General features: G+C 43.7%; 1 protein-coding gene and 1 long non-coding RNA gene across 5 annotated transcripts; one reads left to right on the top strand and one right to left on the bottom strand.

Annotated features, from left to right (window-relative positions):
* The first annotated feature begins 3,168 nt into the window (after positions 1-3,168).
* On the top strand, positions 3,169-10,801 carry LOC130150765 (uncharacterized). 3 transcript variants are annotated; one of them, XR_008822373.1, is made up of 5 exons: positions 3,169-3,267; positions 8,294-8,429; positions 9,000-9,148; positions 9,605-10,298; positions 10,402-10,801. It is a non-coding gene; the product is annotated as an uncharacterized LOC130150765 (long non-coding RNA). The 3 variants fall into 3 exon arrangements; XR_008822372.1 differs by lacking the exon at positions 3,169-3,267 and having other exon boundaries at positions 8,170-8,429; positions 10,402-10,797; XR_008822371.1 differs by lacking the exons at positions 3,169-3,267; positions 8,294-8,429 and having other exon boundaries at positions 8,941-9,148; positions 10,402-10,793.
* A 4,716-nt stretch (positions 10,802-15,517) lies between these two features.
* CIMIP4 (ciliary microtubule inner protein 4) lies at positions 15,518-19,414 on the bottom strand. Of its 2 annotated transcripts, XM_056340356.1 has the most exons (4): positions 19,090-19,414; positions 18,859-19,006; positions 17,511-17,621; positions 15,518-17,304 (listed from the first exon to the last, which is right to left on the bottom strand). In XM_056340356.1, exons 1-4 carry the CDS (start codon positions 19,141-19,143, stop codon positions 17,219-17,221), a joined length of 399 nt encoding a protein of 132 aa, XP_056196331.1. In that variant the 5' UTR covers positions 19,144-19,414; the 3' UTR covers positions 15,518-17,218. The 2 variants fall into 2 exon arrangements, with proteins under 2 accessions (XP_056196331.1, XP_056196330.1); XM_056340355.1 differs by having other exon boundaries at positions 18,859-19,414.
* Between the last annotated feature and the right edge of the window lie 1,991 nt (positions 19,415-21,405).

The following is a 21,405-nucleotide window of genomic DNA, read 5'->3' as shown; positions in this document are numbered from 1 at the left end:
GAAGTATTTGTATAGACATATTTGAGCATTGGTCTTGATTTGGTTGAATAGTTTTACATATCCTGCTTACCTGCGTTATTGTTTTTCTTTGGTTTTTTTCTTACCTTCTATTCTATCTATTTTTTAAATATGGATATAGGCTTTCTGTGATTTCAGACCACACAGATCAATCTGAACAATTTACTTTCCATATCTGGCATGAATTCCTTTGGTTTTCATTTTAAAATTGCCTCATAGCATTTTTAATCTTAAATGTCAGCAACAGTGATTCTGTTTTGATTAGGTGGAACTCATCTTATATAAACTTAATCTGCCTCAAAAATTTACCTGATACCGACAAATATAATCCCCTTTCCCCTACACCATTTAATCAATCATGCACTGAGCCTCTGTTATCTGACACAGTGTATAAATCCAGGACCACTGAAGAATGCTACTATGTAGGGCTGCATTTATAGCCTCCTGGTTCAAACTTGCTTTCAGGACCTCTCGCCTGCTGTTTCGTTATTGGCAGTGTGCATATGGGCCATAACCACTGTGTCTTTCTTAGCACTTACTAAAAGAATATCTAGATTCCTCGTGGTATGTGACATCTTTTCAACTGCACGCATCTTTTCTCATAAAATGTCCATGGTTTTATTTACTTGGTCATGATCTTATTTTTTTTTAGAAATGAAGGAGATATTCTCCTTTTTCTGCTCCTGAAGGGAGTCCATCCTACTTATTCTCCTTTTTTCTGCTCCTGAAGGGAGCCCGTCCTACTTAAGACATCTATTAGTCTTTGGTGCGCATGGTACCTGTTGAATAACTCATGGCACAGTGTTGACTAGCATCCCTGTCACCAAGGATCACTTTCTGGGAGTTGACCTCCTCCTGGTGGTGAAGACCAGGTCCAGCAGATGAGGTCCACCCGGTCCACCCAGGGATATTTGGCTATTGTGATATCAATCTGTGACATCACATGCCAGACAGAACTTCCACTGAGTGCAAGAGAGGCTATGGGTGGCCTGTACAGATATGACAATACCCACAGTGTCCAAAGGATGATTTGGCTTCATCCTCATGTACTGTTTTGGACCTGAAAGTCTTGACTTGTCCACCCATTCAGTCAAGTTATATCTCACTTTGGGGTAAAAGATTTCCACTAACAAATGGCCTTTTGATGTCTTGTCAATTCATGATTCTGTGTTTTCTGAAAGGATTAATTAAAGCCTTTCTGGCCAAAGAGCCCATCCCAGAAGTCCTGAAGAGATTACCACAAATTTATGGCAATCTACTCATGACTTTTTATATATACCCACGAAAACTTCTTTCACCACAGCTCAGCAGGAGAAATCCAGGGATTTAGACTCACCCCTCCTATGTGGTTGTTGTGTCAGAAAAGTTCTTGAATCTCTACCCTAGGTTGCTGCTAAAGGTTGTTACTGGATTTCACTTGAGATAGGGATTTAATGTGCCAGTTAACTCCCTTTGTGAGGTCTTTAAAAAGAAAGGCAATCACTTCATAACCTGATGATATGAAGGAAGTTGCCTTTCAGCTTTTCGAAGCTAAAGCTCTTCAGGCCTTCATAGCACAGTGATTTCTGTGCAACCTAACAAGGTAACTGATGGTGTCAGACTCTGCTATGAGACTAGCATAGTGAATTTGCTGTCGCTGATCAAGTCACACCCCACGCAAGCTCAAGCTACTGTAGCAGCTTTGCTGAAGAGGCATGCCCCAGTTCCATCCAAGGGAACTTTAATCTCACCTTCACCAAGCATTGCCCTGTTGAAGAAGCACTCCTGACTGATAGGTAGTTTCTTTTTGTCTAGGGATGCCAAAACCTAATTGGAGTAAATTAAGTGAGAGGAGAAACAGAGTATTGCTTGGAATCACACAGAGTGTGAGTGTGCTTAACAAGCACGAAAAGAAGAAAAAGCAATTACTTATGAATGACTGAAGTTTGAAGAGACATAGTGCATGGGTATTCACTACCAATCCTCATTTTTCTCCACTGAGGTCTCTGCAAGTAAGTAGGATAATTCTTATGCCTGTTGAGAAGAAACTGAAAAGATAAGGTTACACCTCCTTCTTATCTGTGAAAGAAGCATGGAGAGTGCATGTGTGCCCTTTGGGGACTGTGAAGACACAAAGACTCCATCATCAAACTCATGTCCATGTGAGTATGCAAAGTTCACTTCTACATCATGTCCTGAAATCATTGCCAAGTAGTTTTCACTTCTTCTTCCTCTCTTTGGTTTACTTTGCTTTTCTGTCAGCTTTTAATTTTTTTTTTTTCTAATGCACTTCCAGCTGCCACTGATTCATAAGAAATTGTGTGTGCTGTGGAGGATGTAATCCAAAGTTGCCTGAACTCTGGGACTTTCAACTGATAAAGGTACTGCCCAAAACTAGAGTAATCTCTTCACAGAGATGGCAGTCTACATTAGAAAAAGCAGTAAGAAACTTTGCCACCTCTCACTTCTTCAGATGCCACCACTCCCGTTCCTTTTTCTCCTAACATTAAAAACAAGATCTAAATATATGTTAATTACACTGTCTCCATTTGAGTGTATTTTCCTCACTTCTACTGATGCAGAGTCATATTATCACTTTAAACTACAATATGTAATCAGAGTGTGGCTTGAATTTTAATCCCTTAACTGTGGATTTGGTTTAAGCAGAATCCACAATTCTAGTGCTACTATTTGGATGGAGATGGTTTTATACAGGTAAGGCTTAGCAACAGCAATGTGTCTTTAAGACAACATCCACAATGTAAACTAATGTTTTATCTAATGACCGTTTATGGCAATTAATTTCCCTTTCAGAGAACATTGCAGACAAGGAGGACGATGACTTAAAGGACAGGTTTTGAGTGCAGATCAACAGAAAAAAGAGCAAACAGCAAAGCTCAGCCTCTGTTAAGAGATCATCACATCTTGCAGAAAAACTAGTCACATTTCTTGGAAACTGTTTAACAAAATATAATAATGACAAGTACTTCCTTCCCTCTTCTCCTTAATTGTATGACATTTGATGTCATACATAGCTGTTGGACCTATGCTGTAAATGGGAAGGTCAGAGAGAACAAATTAAACATGCCTGTGGTGCTGATGACTACCACAGCACCACTGAGGGGGAAACACAGCACAGGCTCATTTGAAGGGGTAGGGCTGTGGGTGTCCCGCTGGCAGTTGCATTTGCACAGACTCCATGTGAGTGATCAATGAGAAAGTCAAATAACCGCCTGCTGTGAAGCACCTGGAAGACCACTCGGTGTTCAGGTGAGGCTAAAGTGTTGTGACTGTGGGGAAAGAATTGGCAAAGGAGCCCTCTCTCCTCAGACAAACAAGGACTTAAAAGCCCTGTGAATCGGGTCTTAAAGTGAAGAAATAGGAGGATTGGATCTCCCAATCCACCAGAAGTACATTTTTGTGAGTAGGAGTGATAAGAAATGGAAGGAGATGTTTCTTTTTGGAGCAGTTCATGATTCACTGGAACAGCGAGTGTACTTTGTATGGATCAGATGGGTGATCAACACAAATAACTAATTCCTTCTCATAACTTAGGGGCTATTCTTACTCTCATTGTGAAGGAAGGAAGTGGAAAATCCTATCATTAGTTCTAAACAGCAAGCTTTGTCCTTGTCCTCTGGTGAAGAGGCAGAACGTTTTCCCATTAACAAATTACCTTCATATGAAGCTACTCTGAGAGATCATGTCAGTGTTGATGAAAAGGCAGTTTGGGGCTAACAGAAGGCCCAAGACTTTTCCAGCTAACCACATGAGTTTTGATTTCAGCTACAACTGGTGACAAAGAAGGAAAAATAGTGGCTGTCAAACCATATTTAACAATATGGTGATAGGCGCTTTATATCTATATATATCTATCTACATATATGCATTTGAGGAAGAACAGCCAGTGGTGCAGGGAGTTGTTGCCTGACATAAGATCATGCTTGTTGCAAAGGTTTGAAGATGAGAGAGCTCATCAGTCTTCTTCTGACTCCATGCTTGGTTTTGGGAGTTGGAACTATTCAAGGTGAGTTTCAGACTATTTGCCTCTCTTTTTTTCCTCCTTTCTTTTCTGTTATTGTACCTTTTCTTTTAGCCTGATATTTCTCCATCCTCCCTTTATTTTATTCTTTCACCTTGGTGACAGAAAGAGGAGACTGTGAGGGTACACACACGTAGTTACCAGAGCTATGCCAAACAGGCACTGCCAAACAGGGCTTCCCTTCTTCCCCCAGTTTTATACACTGAGCATGATGCCATATAGTATGGAATATCCCTTTGGTCAGTTGGTCACCTACAATGACTGAAACAACCTTGTCTTTGCATCATATTTCACTTTATGGACCTGAAAGTGACTTGGCTTGGGCACAGGTGTTTCTTGCAGAATTAGGCATCAGCTGCCTTAGGGTTTCTAAGAATGGCAAAATGATTCCTCACCATCTCTTGACTGCTGTTTCTGAAAAGAACTATCAACCAAGCTGATCCTACATCAGTAGTTCTCATCATAGCAGAGACAACTCCAGCCCCTGTTCTTGGAGTTTGAAATCTCAGGGAAGGGTGGCAGGTTAACAATGGCCCTTCCTCAACACAGAGACTGCTCCTTCTTGCACAGAGCTTTTTCACAAAAGAAAAAGGAAAACCAGGTTCTCTGCAAATCCACCTATGAGGTATGTTTGTTAACTGACAGAGGGACACAAATTTTTCAGCTGCTAGATTTCTGAAACAAGTTATCCTTGTCTGGAAGCTTTCTCCTTTCTGTGTCTTTAATGCCACCATAGCTAAGCAGAGTAGTGGGTGCCCCTCACTTTTGCATGTGATTTCCTAGGGGCTTGACTCTTGCTAAGGCAAGTGGACTTGTTCAGTGGGCACGTGAATGTATTCACCACCACAACAACCCACAAAGGCAAAACTAAATGTCCTGCTTAATGAGGCATCTGGTTTTTTCCTTGAAACTATAAATCATTCATATCTTGCACTTACTGCCTTTCTACTGAGACATCTCTTGACTGCTAGAAGAGCAGTGAATTGGTGAAAGCATTTGTTTGGCTTTTTAAAAATCTATAATTATGTTCTTAGAAGTTGTTTTTCTACATGTCTCCCAGAATCTTTCTGTTGTTAAGGAGTACAAAAGTCAGCACTACACTGCCTAGGTCCTGGGGTCCTCCCGTTCAGCTTGGACCCTTGTTTATTGCAAAACTTTGCAGAGATTTACCAGGACTCAGAATTATGCTGATCCTAGGACTCTGATGCTGATGTGAGTGGTCAGCTAAATAAATGCCTATTCAGCACTGCCTAGCTGGTCTTGGTACTCTCATTTCCCACTACTGGGAATATCAAAAGGTCATTCATAGGAGACAGGTTTCTCACTGGGGACAGCTGCTCCTTTAGGCTTTCTGTGTTGTACTCACACTTGCTTTACCAGCTTTCCATCTGTTTCAGAGTTTCATGGACCATCAGGCCTCTGCAGTTCAGGAAGAGAAACAGAGGGACAATAACAAGTTTTAGATCATAGTTCACTGTATCAGAATGGCTGTGATTCCTGTCTGGGGATGAGTGAGGAACAGAGAGGAGAAGATGTATTTGAGGTTTAAGCCAATGTGATGAGGCCCTTTTGCTTCAAAGGCATGAAGTCCAATGAGGCTTAAAATCACCAAGCTTAACTCTTTTTTTGAATCAGAATATTTCTTCAAAGTTAATTTTACCTATTACAAAACAATTCCAGCTTTTCTTCACAGGCCGTAGGCCAGAATCTCCCTTTCCTTGCATGTCATTTTGATGTGCAAACAAGCAGAGTGATAAAGTTGAGGCTTTCTCAGTCCTAAGACTCATGATAAAATTCTGATAAATGGCAAAATAATGATGACCCAGCCTACACTAAGAGCAGCAGCTGCTGTTGGAGACTTCTTGCTTTCAGGCTCTCCTATGAAGAGCCAAATTTTATTTGTGAAATCCACATAGTATGAGCTGAACTACACCAGGGATATTCCCAGCAGATCTCATCACCCAGCTTCTCACTTCTCTGTCTTCTCCAATACAGTAGCAGAGCTTGTGTTCATTTTACTATTTCCCACTATCTCCTTCATCCACATCCATCTTCTGATTATTTCCTCTTTTCAGAGAGCATCCGAATGCAGACCCTACAGTGTTATAATGACTATGTATCTCCTACAACTTGCACATAGATGAAATATTCAAAGGCTCATAAATTTATTAACGTGACTAACAACTACTGTGAAAACTAAAAGCCTGGCTGGTGTTCTGTGAAGGGTCTAAAGGGGGTTGGCTGCTGAACATAAGAGATGGAGCCAAGCAACAGGACAGAAGACTGGGCTTGCAGCCAGCATAGAGTACAGCTTGCAAACACCAGTGTTATGTCCAGACTAAGCAGAAAGTTGGATCTGTACAGGACGAGGAAGAACAGGACGCAGGGCATGCTTGTTTTCATTATCTTTTCAATCACTTTCCCCTGCTTTTGCTGTGAAAGCACACACACACAAAAATGTGCCAGGACATGTTAATTGTTGGACCAGAGTGGAGAAGGATGTGTTGCACTAGCTGCAGCAGTGATAGCTACTAATCAGAATGGCAAAGACAACTGCTTCTTCTTCATGCTGGTAAAAGCATAGCTATGGTGAAATAATTTCTGCAAAACAAACTGTGAGAAAACAGAAGTTGGTGGGTTTCCTCTCAGAGATACTAGGCTACATCTTGCACTATCTTTTTGTTGCTTCTGCTTCCTTTCAGAAGAAAACAGAACAGTCAAACTGCAGAGTATGAAGGAGAGGAAGGGACAGAGAAGGAGGAAGAGAGAGGGGAAGGAGAAAAAGAATAATAGAAGCAGGAAATGAAGTGGGAAACAGCAAAGAGATTGGAGGGAGAGAAAAAAAACACATGAAAATAGGAAGAAGTTATCTTGGTTTTATTTTTCAGAAAGAGCTGTAGGATTCATTCATGAGTTAACCTGACAGCTGTTGAAATCAAAAGAGAAGGTGATCCTTACAATCCCTATAGTACTGAATCACATACCAAATGTTAGCAGTTTGTCACAGCTAGAGTCCAGATCAGTTTTCCTCACACAGGGCACCAATTGTTACAGCACAAGCAAAACTAGCAAGCTGCAACAAGGCTTTACTGCAGGTCACATTCTATTGTCCAGGCTGTTTCTCCATCCTCCAGAGGCCAGACCACACTGCTTCTTGTCTCTAAGTCCAGACCCCTCCTCCATCCAACCCTCTCTCCCACACCCCTCAGAGCTATTTAACCATGTAGCAGGAACGAACTACAGCTGCACATCATCCATGTCAACCAACCCACTGCCTTCGTAGCTAGGCCACAGCTGCATATTATCAATGTTAATCAACACACTGCCTTCATTCCTCTACAGCAGTTTGCTGTGGATTGAAGTCTACAAACCACAGAAGTGTTCCTGTGACACAAAGGACTGCACAGCATCTGCATGGAATTTTTTTTTTTTTGTAAGAGGACTGCAGTTCCACAGTCCTCACAAAACTTCTGTCCCAACTCTTAGTTGTTTCTTTGGTTTGCCTTCTTTGACTTCTCTAGTGTAAGCACAGCATAACAGACATATGTACACATGTACACTGCCAACCCTACTGTTATGGAAGTGACAAACTTTGCTTGCTGAGGGAAGGTGAGCTAGAAGCTGAGGGTGACAGCAAGGCATTGACCTCATTGGCAATGGTGTAATCCCACAGTAACAAGAAAAGCAGAACAGTGAGAGTGACCAGGATCAGGACCCATCCAGATCACCAAGGAAGTCTCTGTTCACTTGGCAGATTTAAGGTCAAGCTAGGAAGTCAGTTCCATGGATCACAATCAGCAACGTGTATCACCAGGCACAGACACGGCAGCATCATAGCACAGGCAAGGACCAAAGGCAAGAGCCTAAAATTAAAAGCAGCTTCTGAGCGAAGGTGGGGAGGCCCCAAGTCAGGCTGATTCTGGCTTAGACAGCCTTGAGCATGGGTAACCAAACCCCTTGCAGGGTGTGTGTGAGAGAGGTTGTGCTCAGGGCCCAGATACCTACCAATCAAAGACAGTTACGGTGAGTGCATCTTCCTTTGAGAAAAGGAACAGAAAATAAAGCAGATGTGCTTGGTATTAGAGAACTTATTCATGTCATTTAATGAAATACAGGAGTATACTGACATAACACAGTGGTAAACTGCTTTAGAAACAGAATAAAATAGCATGTAGGGAGGGTTTCACAAACCATTCTTTGGGCCATCTAGCAACACCCTATTCAGATAGTCATGCTTTTTTTCTGTGTAACCAGGAACAAAGAAATGACCTGCAGGTCCCACAAAGCTGGAAACCACGCTCACTGCCAGAACTTCATGATGCACTGGATGTGTCACATCCATGCACATGATCAAGAAAACTACAACTTCAGATTTGACTTCACACTGCAGGTAAAGCTAAATCTCTACTTGTTTCAGAATGGTGGAGACAAACCACTAAGTCTTGTCTCTATTTTTGAGTATTTGTTTCTTAGATTAGTGTATTGAATATCTAGGGTCAGCCCCGAAACCTGAAGCATAAGTAAGAATGAAGTTAAATGGCTTTAAGGACATACTACCACATTCAAAACCTGCATTGAGTCCACCTTCAGTGACTACAATAGAAAAAAATGGGGTAGACCTGCCAGCTAACTAGTGTCTTAATTGGGATTGGGTGAAGACATCAAAAAACCTTTCTGTTTCAGCAACATGCTTTGCATGCATTACAGCATATTCTTTCACAAAGCTGCTATAAAGCTGCACAACATCACCACTTTCTCTACTTTCACCTTCTGTTCATCCTAGGCCTTGTAGAGTTTGCACTTTGTGGTCAAAAACCCCATGGGTTATTTGTAACAAGTCAGGAAAATTGTTAAATATCCAGATTCTTTCAGTCAGAGAACATCAGCTAGGAATTTTCTTCCCCTCTTCACGTCCCTGTCCTCACTATCTCATCTACTGGGTTGTGCCTTCACCTTTCAGTTCAGACCCTCCCACCTCAAAACCTCTCAGTCAGCTTGACGAGATCAAGAGGCTTCTTGTTGACCTGGAGAGCAGCTGATGGAATCCAAGGGCTGGGAAAGGCACTGGACTATGAAGTCACTTACAAGCGGGAGTGGGAGTCCTGGGAGGTAAGAGCAGAGGGGCTGAGCTGCCCTGGATTGGTTGTGCAAATGAATGTGTAAAGCCTGTGGTAAAGGTTGTGCAAATGAACGGCCTTTCCCTTCTCGGGTGCTATGAGGAGGTGCAACAAATGTTGTTTTGGGTGAGGCAGAAGTGGGTCTCTTTCTGTTTGCAAGTGACTTGCCCAGTGAAATATCATTTGTGCGAAATGGAATGCAAAGATTTATTCTTCAATGAACAGAAAGCGCTGCGCTTGGGTTTTGAGTTGGAATTGATTTTGCCCTGAATCCCTCCCAAATGAATCACGTTCTCACGGGAGCCTGTGGGAAAAGGGCAAAATAGATTTGAAGCTGCTTCCCCTTCCAGGAGGATACACTTATTTTGAAATAAAATGTTTAAGTGTGCATATTCCAAACTCCCCAGTTTCCTCCCTCCCTGCTCTCCCTCCTTTCCTCCAACAACAGAAGGCTGCCTCGCTCTTGCTCTCCACCACCAAGCGTTGCCATCAACACCAGTGGAGCACATGTGGGTTTGTGCAGCGGCCCTTGGAGCACCGGCTGAGGTAGGACTCTTCTGCTGAGTGAGGTGCTCCAGGTGAAACATCTCCATCTGTGTGTATCTGGAGGTACTGGTGCTGCTTTGCCCAAAGCACAGCTGGGAGAACTCCTGCAGTGGGTGAAAATATCAGGTGGTAGCTCCAAGAGAGCTGAAAATCTCTGGAAATGTGTTGGAGCGGTAGAGATGTTTCAAATATTGCTGTAGTGCTTGTCTGTACACAGGGAGTGCCGTCAATATTAATGGATATGGATTTTCTGTTACTTAATGGTCTAGTGGTTTATTGTATTTGACTAGAAAATGAAGATGCAGAGAATTAAAAAGTGTTAAAAAGCTGAGACTTCTTACATTGCATAAAACAATGTTGTTTTCATTCCCTGGAAGCTATCCCCGGTGGTGGAAGGGAGTGCTGGGCCAGTGTGTTGATAAGTGCTCTGAGACATTCCGTGTGTTCCAGTCAAGGTGCTGCCGCCTACAAATGTGTCAGTAACAGTGACGGAGAACGGGGAGTACGAACTGAGGTGGATAAAACACAAGTTGCGATATGGCTTCATAAAACAGAGATACGAAGTTGAGTACTGGAAAAGCAACCAATATGACAAGGTGACTCTAAGAAAGTGCAGCAGTCCTGGATTTCTCTTTGCTGGGCAAATGGGAGAGATGGTTCCTCTCACCTTCATCGTTTGTGCTTCTTTCTTCTCCCCAGGCTCCCCAGAAGTTAATTATCAGCAATGATGAACCTCCCTTCATCCTCACCCTGCAGATGCTGGCATCATCTACAGCATATAGGGGGAAAATGCGTGCAAGGGTGAATACGCCTCTGGATTATAAGGGGCCTTGGAGTGAATGGAGTGAGGAGTTCACCTGGGAGACTGAGAATGGTACTTTTCATGCAGGCTCCTTCTGTAGGGTTTTGCGGACTGTTAATGGCTGAAATGCCTCTGTAGAAAGATATGTTCTCTAGCTGGGTTGAAGTTAGGTCCAGCCACGAGCTAGCTGGGGTCACCTAACAAGGTAGCTGTCCCACCTGCACCCTTGCAGCACAGCAGCAATGCTCGTGAAGATCAAAAAGGATCTCAACTTGTTCTGACTAGAGAATGTGAAGTATTGAAATGTGAAGAGGAGCAAGGACAAAGGAGAGAAAAGATGATTGAAAATGTTAGAGTAAACCAAAGGTATGAAGCTGCCAGGAATACTTGAAGATTGACAGTTTTTTAACCTGCATCAATCTATTAAACATTGCCTGTAGCAATGTTTCTACTGTGTCTATGTAGGGAAACAGCATGGCCCTAAAAATAAGAACAGCAAGGTTATTTGGATAAAAGTTATTTAGAAAAGATTACTTCTAAAATACAGGTTGATAAAGTGGTAAAACTAATTATACAATGGAATGTCTGGAAGCTCATTCTTGTCCTAAGCATCTATCACAAAATGTGCTACTAGTGTTCTTGTGCCCATGGCTCCTGGTTCTTCCTGGCTTTAACGTGATCTCCCTTTTCTCAGAAGTGTTACAATCTCTATTCTCTCTCTTCAGGAAGCTGTCAGACCGTGGCTGGGCAGCCAGGTAGGCTTCACTGGGCAGAACACTTCTGAGGAGGTGGAGCAGTTAGCTGCTTTCATGTGCTGGATGGGTCAGCAAGCAGCCCACTCCCTACTCTTCTCTGGAAAGATTCCTTACTAACCACGGGGTAAGAGCAGGCTGTGAATGGATATCACCCATTGCGATGGGGAGGAACAAAGCATTTTCACCTGTGTATCTCCTAAATCTGTGTATACCTTCCAAGCATCTATGGAAATCGTAATTAATCGCTGCAGCTGCAGATCTTGACTTTACCGGCTGGAAATCTGAGGATAGAAACCTGCTTCCTTTCTTCCTCTGTATTTCCTTTGGAAAAAGGCATTGGCCTAACCGGGTGGAAATCTTGTTGGCTGAATTCCTCCCAGCCCACCTGACTCATGAACATACACATACTCCCTTACCTCTTCATCCGCTGGAAGTTACATACTCCTGCTCCTTGAAGCAAAGTCCGACTTTGAAAACAGAATGAGAACAAAGAAGAGCTGCAGTGGTCCTGGCCAGAGTGCAGCTGATCAGAAATAGCTCCAAACTGTCCATACAACCTCAAATTTGTGTCAGGTCTTCAGAGTGAGCAGGTGACCATAGTGTTCTGTTAGGAAACTATCCTAGGTTGCAGACCAGATGAGAAGGCTGACACAAATTAAATTGACTCTTGGGTTTCATGATAATTACCTGCCTCTTAGAGAGAGGATCAGCTCTAATATACACTTTTGTAAGACATGTGAAGGAAAGATGTTTGTTACTTCTTTGAAATCTTTGTTTTCTCCCTTTGTCTAGCTTCACATTCAGTGCTTATAAGAGACAGGCGCTCTTTGAAGACCTAACTGCAAAATATCACTGAAAGCTCAAGAGCTGCACAAATGCTGATGCTAGCAGTCACGTTGCCTGAGTCTATACTGCTAAATAAATTAGGGCCAAGCTGTAGTAGCAAGCACTGCCTTGTAACTGCTTGCACTGCTTTGTTGTCCGCACTGTCCCTTCCATGGTTTGGCCTGTGCCAACTAGTGCTCTCCAAAATAACAACCTGGCACAGTTTGGGAGATAGCACAGGGTAGCAACCATTCCCAGTGGGCAGCATGGACATGACTGTACCAGATTAGGCTGTGTCCAGGATGGGGAGTGATATAGCAGCTTGGTGGGCACCTGGCAGCGAGACAAGCTCAACCCCCCCCCACCAAGTAAATAAGTTTTGGAGATCCATTAAAATGATCAGATAGTCTGCACATGATGATGGACCCATCGGTGGCAAGCAAGACAATGCACAGAACATTGAGGTCATTCAGATCTTCGGACTACTAAAGAAAGCTGTTGTGGAAAGGAAAGAAGCCGGCTTTGAGATTCAGAAAAGCCTGCTGTAGTTGTAGGGGTCTTAGACAAAAATTTGAAAAATGACACCCTTATAATCCCATTTTCTTTCTGCAAAGGCTACCTCTCCTCTCCAGCCTCTAGTCCAACATGGCAAAAGACCTCAAGCAACACTTCCCCTTTCTTAGTTACATTAATGTATTTGGTAAAAGGGACAGGCCATAATTCCCATGTACCTGCATTTAGATAGATTTGCTTCGCATTCCCCTGATAGGTATGATTGGCAGAGTAAGAAGCCAGATTTAGCTAGGGCTCCTTTCTAAAAATAGGTAATCAATTTCAGTTCAAGCCTCTGAGGTTATAGGAAAAGAGAATTATTTTTTCTTGGGCACTTAATGAGCTTGGATAATCAGTTTTTCTGCTCAAGAGCAATGAATCCAATGGTTTAAAAGAAAAGGAATTTTATTAAAAGGGATAAAATGGCAACTCAGATAAACACTGGTAGGTCTGTTGACTAAAATCGGCCATAGAACTTGAAAGCTTCTTGGTAATGGAGCCCATGCCAGTTTTGCCCAGAGCTGAGAGAGGCCATTGCCCATCTGTAAGGAGATGTTGCTCTGAAACCTCTCCTGCTGTTTCCAAGTGCATGATCCCAGCTCTGATACGGGGTCGCTGCTCTTGGCAGCTCCAGCCCACGAAGCCTTGGTGCTGTTGGAGGGGAGTCTGTGACAAACACAACCCAAAGGGAACCCTGGGGAACATGTCATTTGGGTTTTGGTTTGGTTTTTAGGTTTTTTACTTTCTTGCTCCAGGGCTCTTTTGCTCTATCGCTGTCAAGGGGAACACACCACAGGTAATTCCTACCCCTCAGAACACTATTCTCTCTTGATGGATAAGGGTTTTAAATACCTTTAAACTTAAGACACAATTGTATTTCAACCCTAGTGCCCAAGAGTGAAATCCCCTGGTCAGTTCACTTGTTCCCTCTTTGTTGTGATCTCTAGCTACTCCAAGCAGGCTGGAATTCTCTTTTATCCCATTACAGGCAGGATACTTACTGCTGCAAGTACTCCATTATTTTAGGAGTACTGGGCTTACTTCAGGATAAATGTAGCTCTCAATTTAAGTTTTATTTCAGTGTAAGCTTTACAGCATAAAGGATTGAATTTAACAGCAGGCTGAAGACTCTGGAAAAGGTTTTTGCAGTGACTACCTCCTGTTCTTGCAGTTGTTACTATTTCTATTTCTTTAATGAACCATTCAAAATCATTTGTAGTGGTGATACCAAAGGTTGGAATCATTCAGGACAGCATGAGATGACAGGCAGAAGTCAGAGGGTTAAATGAAAAGAAAAAAAAAAAAGAAAAGATTGGCTAGAGAACAGGAAATCTTTAGTAAAACTGATATCCTGCAAAATGATCTGTGCCTCAACTGCAGGGATGTGTAAGCCTCAGCTGGGAAATACCCATTACTGCAAGGATAACCAGAAGGTATGAGGAGAGTGCTGCAGAAGCTTGGATGTAATTGGTCTCTTTTATTTCAAAATGCTAATGATTATCTTTATTTCAAGTGCATTGACTGTTTATAGATGACTGAAACAGTCCTTACACAGCTATTTCGGTGAACGGTTTAGCTAAACCAGAGAAGAACCCATTTTTTTTCCAAGTTCTGTCCTGTCAGGTAAAAACATTGGCTCAGAGCTGCCACCCAATGACCAGACCTTGTAAAATCACTTAAATACAGGCTACCTGTGTTGCTGAGTTCTGTGAGACAATACAGCGGAGGCCAACTGATTTCTCACTGCGTGAAAAAGGCAGTGAAAGGCCATTTCCCCCTCCACTCCCTTTCCACTCCTCTTCCTCAACATCTGCATACCCCATCACTCATTGCCTTGCCTGCAACAAGATCGCTTGCTTAGAAAATTTAATTTGTTAACCTGTTAAACTTTGCTTTTCTGTATTGATTTTTCTGCTGGTTTTTCAAGTTGAGTCAGTTCAGAGTTGGGCAGGGAAGTGTCAGCACCAGCACAAAACAAGCAAGAAGGAATGAACTGCTGAGACCAGAGGAATGGGTAGAAGGGAGGTTTCAGCTGCAGCAAGTGTTTCTTTCAGCCCTGTTCTTGTCTAACTGCATCTGACATGCTACGAAGATTCCAAAGCTGGCTTTAAATACGCATGTTTGGATACCCAAAGCACTGTAGCCAACAGAGGGCCACGCAGGGTAATGCTCCTTGCCAAGGTGCTGGCTAGCCCGTTCAGCACGCAGAGAGTTCAGGTATTGATTCTTCCCAGGAGCTTCACTGCCTCACTGAAAGCTATCACCTCAGTGATCTCCACAGCTTTCTGTGTGTCACCTATCAGAAAGTCTTTGCCCCTGGCTGAGCTGTAACATTTGGCAAAGCAAAGAAGATGAAGGGGGATTGCCACATGTATGTTCATTTAGCATCAAACAGCTGTCACCCACTTGAGTGCATTAGACAATGCCAACTGTTTTGTACCACTGAAGTGCTTATGAAAATATTTTGATTTGTAAAAAGTGTACAAAGTGACTCTGCTCCACTGCAGGAGGCAAACAACACAGTTTGTGGCAAAGTGTAGTGATGCACCAACAAGCCCTTTCAGTCTGTTTCCCTTCTGATGTAGCCTCTTAATAAGCCTTTCATGGATAGCAAAGGGCATTTGCTGCAAGCTGTACCATAATCCTGCAGCCTGCCTGCCCTAATGTCTATTAGAAATAGACCTGTAAATCTATGTGCTGATTCAGCCCACATTATGTTTTGTGTATTAGCTAACTGTGCCCTGAACTGCTCGCTTTCAGAATGCCAAACAATGTCAGTAGATTTCTGTTCAGTTCTATGTTTTCTGGACTAGGAGCTGCTGCAGTCTCTGAAGACAGCATTTATTATGTACTTGGAGTCATGCTGGTCATCACTGCTGGATGCAACACTGGGAACAGGGTGTTCCTACAGAGCTGTGCTGTTCAGCTGAAGCTAGAGTGATGTGTGGTCAGGCAGGAGCCACTTGGTGCTGATGTACAAGGAAAACCCACAGGGAAGATTCTACAAGCTGCCATTTGGCCGGTCTCATTAATCTGAATGACTTGGACATGTGCCCAGAAACATCTGAATTCCAAACAGTTAATTATTGGTGGTGGAAAATGATTATCATTAGTTACATTTTAACTTCCTTCACTATTTTATGAAGTCAGCATATTGTTATCTAATCCCCAGCTGATGAAGAGTGAAGTAACAACCCCAATTCTGCCCCAAAACAGTTCATATGAGGGAGCAGGCAACAATCTTTTAAAATACTGAAAGCTTGGGACCAGACAGGAAAGATCAGGGCACCACCATTCCCAGACATGTACTTTGTGATTGCTGCTCCAAACTGCTGTGCTTTGGAGATGGAAGGCAGGATCCTGCAATAAGGCCCATTAAATACTGTAAGAAAAACACATCAGGAAGCCCTGAAGACCCTACGTGTCTTGCATCATTCAAGCCCTTGGGCGGTCCTTGCTTACTGTCCAGGTACAGTCCCTGAACTTCAGATTGTGCAGACTGTGTGCTGGAAGCACATGCTTCTCTCTGAAAGACATTTATTTACCTTTGACCAAGGGAAAGGGCTTATGAGAGCTTTGGTAAGGGTCCATTCACATTGTGGGGCGATTTGCAAATTGGAGAAGTCCTGGGGCTTCTTGTAGCTTTCCTGTTCCCTTTAGGTGGGATAAGCTGTGTTTTTTTGCATTGGCTTGACCTACAAATAGTGCGGGCTTTAGTGAATACCCTGATGCCTCCTCAGGTGAGGTTCCACTTGGTTTTGCCCATTTGTGCTGCTCCCTGCCAGGGTAAGAGCTTTCCCTGAAATCCTCCATGTGGCAGATAAAACAACAAAACTAGAGTGGTGGGCAGAGAACCTTCCTTTCCTACCCCATGTGGACATCTGGTACCAATCATACAGAGTTGTGCCCAGGTTATTGCGTGGATGCTGGTTTGTGCCTTTCTGGCAAGAGTCCATGAATTCACCTTGGAAACACCAATAGGGAGCTGGTCCTGTGCTTGGTGTGTCTAGCTGCTATCCATATACAGCCCTGAAGCTTCCATGTGTGGGAGTTTCACAGCCTTCAGTGTGGGGAGAGAGAGGCAGCATTCAGGTCCTTGGGCAAGCCTGGTTCATTCCCAGTGCATCCTCTGTACTTCTCTCTGGACTGCTGGGGCAGCTGTCAAAGTACTGTGAACCTTCTGGCAAACATGAGTTTGCACATACACACGCACCCGCACACCTCCTTCCACCTCCCGCCATCACCCTTTTACACTGCTCACAGGTCCTGCTCCACCTTACGTGCTTAGCAGATGAATTTCTATACGGCCTCCTTTCACCAGCACATCCCTCTGTGAGGGTGTGTGCCTCACACACTGATCAGCCCCGCCTTACAGTGACCAAGAAAGGGATTTGTTTTGCATTCACATTCAGATTTATCTTGCATTACTCTCCCCAAAGACACCCTAACTGAGAGGGGAAGAGAGCAATGGCAACACAGACAACTAGCAAGCAATGGGTTCGTGCTTTAGGTGGAGGTTTATTAGATGGCTGAGGAAAAAGATCTCTTGCTGAATGCACTCCAATCCTCAACCTCCATCTTCTTAGGCTTGCCTTTTTTTCTTCCCGTATTTGTCCTCCAATGTTTTCTGCATGTTGAGATTTAGGGCATTTTTCTGATGCCATTTTCCTGTAAAGGCAAATCGTAGTACAGTTACAGCCTCTGTTCTAATGCTATCATCCGTCAAGGATTCTTCTAGCTGTAGAGCTCCTCTCTTGTGAAAATGGCATTTTCTAGTCCCCCTGCACCTTTGTCCAAACCCATCCATTGTCCTTGGCAGAAGCAGCACCCATCTCAGGAAGTCAGCGATCTATTTTTCCTGGCAGAAGCCATACCTAGCTCATCAGTCCTCCTTCCGTGCCAATTCTTGGGATCCCTGATTGCCTTCTGAATTATATCAGGGGTGTAGGAATCTTTCATCAAGCTTCGGCTCTCCAGTGGGCCACCTACAAGGAACAGCAAATAAGGAACTGTACACAGAAACCACCCTACTGCAGTCCTTGAACTGAGCAGGGGAGCAACACCAGCAGTTCCAAGGGCTCAAGAAAAGGCATGTGTTGACTGCAGTACCTCTGATCAGGTGTGTGGCTAGGTGCTAGCTTCAGAATGTCCCGGGGGGAGTTTGTGTTTGTCAATTTACCAGCTTTTCATCCTCAAGTATGGGACACAACACAGAGGGTGCCACAAGGTATCATTTTTATCCGTATCCCAGTGCCCTTTCTTTAGTCAAGTGCCACTTACCTCCTGTTGAACCCACTCATTCATTCGAGTAACTTCCTATTCAGCAGCACAGCTCCATGAAAAGCACCATCTTACCACTCCAGGCCTTCCTGAGCTTTTTTTCTGCCATAATATGTAACAAATAGCTCCCAACTGTGACTTCTTTTATCCCCTCTTGACTTTTAGCCATTTGAGGGGGCTTTATTTTAATCTCTTATCCTTTCCTCATCATCTTCCTTTTTATTGTACTCTTTCTTTGATAATAATGATTTTGAGCTCCCTGGGGAAAGATGTTCTTCCTTTCTGTGTGACTGCACAAACCCAGGACAATGCAGTTTTCAATATCCCACAAGGTCTCGTAATGGAATGTACTGTATAAGGGAAGTGAATGTCTCATGCTGGTACATGAGAAACTGGAATCAGAGACAATTATTCTGGAGTATCTTGGACATGATGGTAACAAGAATGAGATGAATGCTTAATTCCCAATATGTGTTTAGTTGGAGGGATGCCTGGGGACCTTGGAAACAGAGCTTTGGTGAAGACATTTCAGAGCCCCACATCTCTAAAGGTCTTGAAATAATGTCAGTATTGGAATCAGAGGTAACTTGGGACTGGAGATGACAGGGGACATTGAATGGCAAATAGTGCCCATTTGGACATCTCTGAACATGGAGAACAGTGGTCATGATCCACCTTCATTTTTCACACCTTGAAAAAAAAAAAGGGTGAAAGATGAGAGAAGAGAGGGCTAGAATATATAGAAAGGGAGGCTCTAGCTTTCATTTCCTCAAGCACTGCAGCCTGGAAAAGCAGTGACTAAGGACAGAAGGGATAAGAGGAGAAAGTAAGGGTCACCAACAGTCAGATCCCTACCCAAAGTAGTGTGGCTGACCTGAGCCCTGGCAAAGTGTAGACAGAAACAGCTTTGAAGGTCAGGCATATCTAAGCGTGTCCCCTCACCTTGGAAAATATTTGACCTCAGGTTAAAACCCAGCTGGTTGTAATCAGCAGAAGATGTAGAGTTCAAGGAGTTTTTTAGCATTTCAGTACGCTCACTGATTCTCTTCTGTCCCACGATCAATGCTGCCTTGCACAGAGCTCCCTGTTCCTGAAAACAGGAAGAACAAGGAGCCACTGTCAGTCTACACTCCTTAAGTGCAGCAAACTCCTGGCATCTCCACCCCTGCATACCCGGGTCTGTCCTCGAGTCTCCCTCAGTGGCTTCTGTAGGCACTGAAACTGCATGGGACAAGTAGGACTGGTAAAAAGCAGGGGAATTAGAAAGGCATGGTGGTGTTGGGCCCTGGACTGGGTCCTGGTACCACACTGTTTTGCCTTGCTGGGTTGGGACTCTGTATGGCTGCAGCAACCTTATAAATGAAAGCGGGATGGAAAAACAAAATTAAAAAAGACATGAGACAGGCTGTCTGCAGAACGTGTCGCTACCCTGTAGTGTGAAGCCCAAACCCATCCCTTTACATGTCTTCTAGAAAACTGCTTTAACATACTGCTAATATCCCACCTGCTCAGCACCCTGCTACACCATAAAACCAGCCTTCAACCTGCCACAAAGGATACATGAAATGGCTTCCTCCAATACCTCGTCATTGCTGGTAAGTTCAGCTGCACTGGCAAATTTATATTTGTTATTAGCACGGATTAAACTGCTTCTGTTCTCCAGGAGCTTCCATTCTGCTTTCATATCTGGCTTTAATGATGCTAAGGACTCTTTGGCACTTAATCTGCTGCAGATCTTCTTGGCTGTGATGGTCTTCTGGGAAGATCCAGGCCCTCTAGACCTCAGTGTTTGCTGCTGGCCTGCTACTGGTTCTTTGGCATTTGAGACAGATTTGGTGTCTTTTGCTTCCCGCTGCCTGGACGTTGCAGACAGGTGGTAAGTGCTGCTCCTCTCTCTTGGCTTATGCCCCACTATTAGGTCTTCAGTGGCAGAACTATCTTCTCTTTTGTCTTCAAGGCTTCTTGAATGAGCACTCTGTGTGGGGGGAGTTTTGGCCTGCAGACTCTGTTTGCTCCCTTTTTCAGTCTGAATGCACTTTGCAAAAGGAGATGCCTGGGATTTAACAGATGTGGAATTCTGTGCTGTTCCCTGAGCCACTGGGCCCTTGGAGATCTTCCAGGAGGCTCTGCTGGAGCTCCTTTGGGACATTCTCTCTCTGCTGGGACCTAAACTTTCTGGAAGATGCTCCTTTTTCCCTTTCTCAGGTTCCACTTAAAGACAAAAACATTAACTCAGTGAATTTGATATTGTTTTAATGACAGATGGTGCCATAAATGGAGCTCGAAACAACTGGACATGTCATGGTGTCATTGTCAGACAAAACCAGAAACATTAAAGATCCCAAACAGGGAGAGAAAAGAGAAAAAACCCAACAACCTAGCAGCATTATACCAATCTTCCTGCTGAACCAGGTGAAGGCTCCTGAGGAGTCTTAAATGCTCTTGAGAGATGAACATTCACAGAATTGTGGAAGTAAAAATCTTGTGGTCAAACATGCACACAAAGGTCTGTGTTTTTTTATGTGTAAAGGCCGCTCCAAGACAGGATCACTCTCATGAACACGAACACGCTCTTACAGTCTCTGTGGCTCATGGGTATTTGCTGATGAGTTTACAGTACATCAGTGGCTTACTGTCCTTGTGCAACAAGACAGTGAGACAAATCCACCAGTGAAGGAAGACACACTTGGGGCAAGTGGATTTTAACCCATCAGCCTGGATCAACAGGATCCCTGTTTGAGAAGTTTTCACCCACAGAGGTACATGTAAATCTGAATGGCATGAAGAGAGGGAGGGAATGAAACACAGCCTCACAAGCTGTACTGCAAAGCAAGCTCTGAAGGAGGGAGAGCTTCTCTGCCATCCTGCTTACCTAAACTACTGTTGGCCAGCAAAAAGTCACTTTCTGCCACATCAGGTGTAGGGGAAGTTGGAACTTCTAGCACACCCTTGGAACAGAAACAAAGGCTGTGTCAGGCTCAGAGACAGGAAGGAAAGGGACAGTCGTCCTGCTTATCTTTAGATGACCTAGGTTATTCTCACACAAATGTATTATACACCATCCTAGATCAAGACAGAGCTGTCCCTGCCTGCACGGTTGTTCCTACAACCCACAATCCTCTCAGGTTAAACAAGCACAGAAGTCCTGCAGGATTTCACATTAACAACTCATGGGACAGCCTGCCTAGGACACGGCCAACCAGTGCTTCTGGGGAATACTGAGCTGCTAAAGTTTTCGCATGCAGTCGTGCAGATAGAAGCCAAAATGGAAATAAACTCAGTGAAAATGTGATATTTTTTTTATTCTATAGCACCCAGAGTTGTCAGATCTGTCATGTACTGTACAATTACAACAGTTCCTTCTCTTAGTGTATCAAAGGCCACAAAAAATGGGGAGAGGAGGTGATAAATATAAAATGCCTGTGCAATGCTGTCTATGCAAAGGAAGAGAGACAGGCTGGAGACAGGGTTTCTTCCCTGATTCTGGCA

The sequence above is a fragment of the Falco biarmicus genome, chromosome 5 (genome assembly GCF_023638135.1).
Source record: "Falco biarmicus isolate bFalBia1 chromosome 5, bFalBia1.pri, whole genome shotgun sequence".
In the NCBI taxonomy this organism is placed as follows: domain Eukaryota; kingdom Metazoa; phylum Chordata; class Aves; order Falconiformes; family Falconidae; genus Falco; species Falco biarmicus.
Note: the sequence above shows the minus strand (reverse complement) of the source record. Positions and strands in the feature narration are given on the sequence as shown.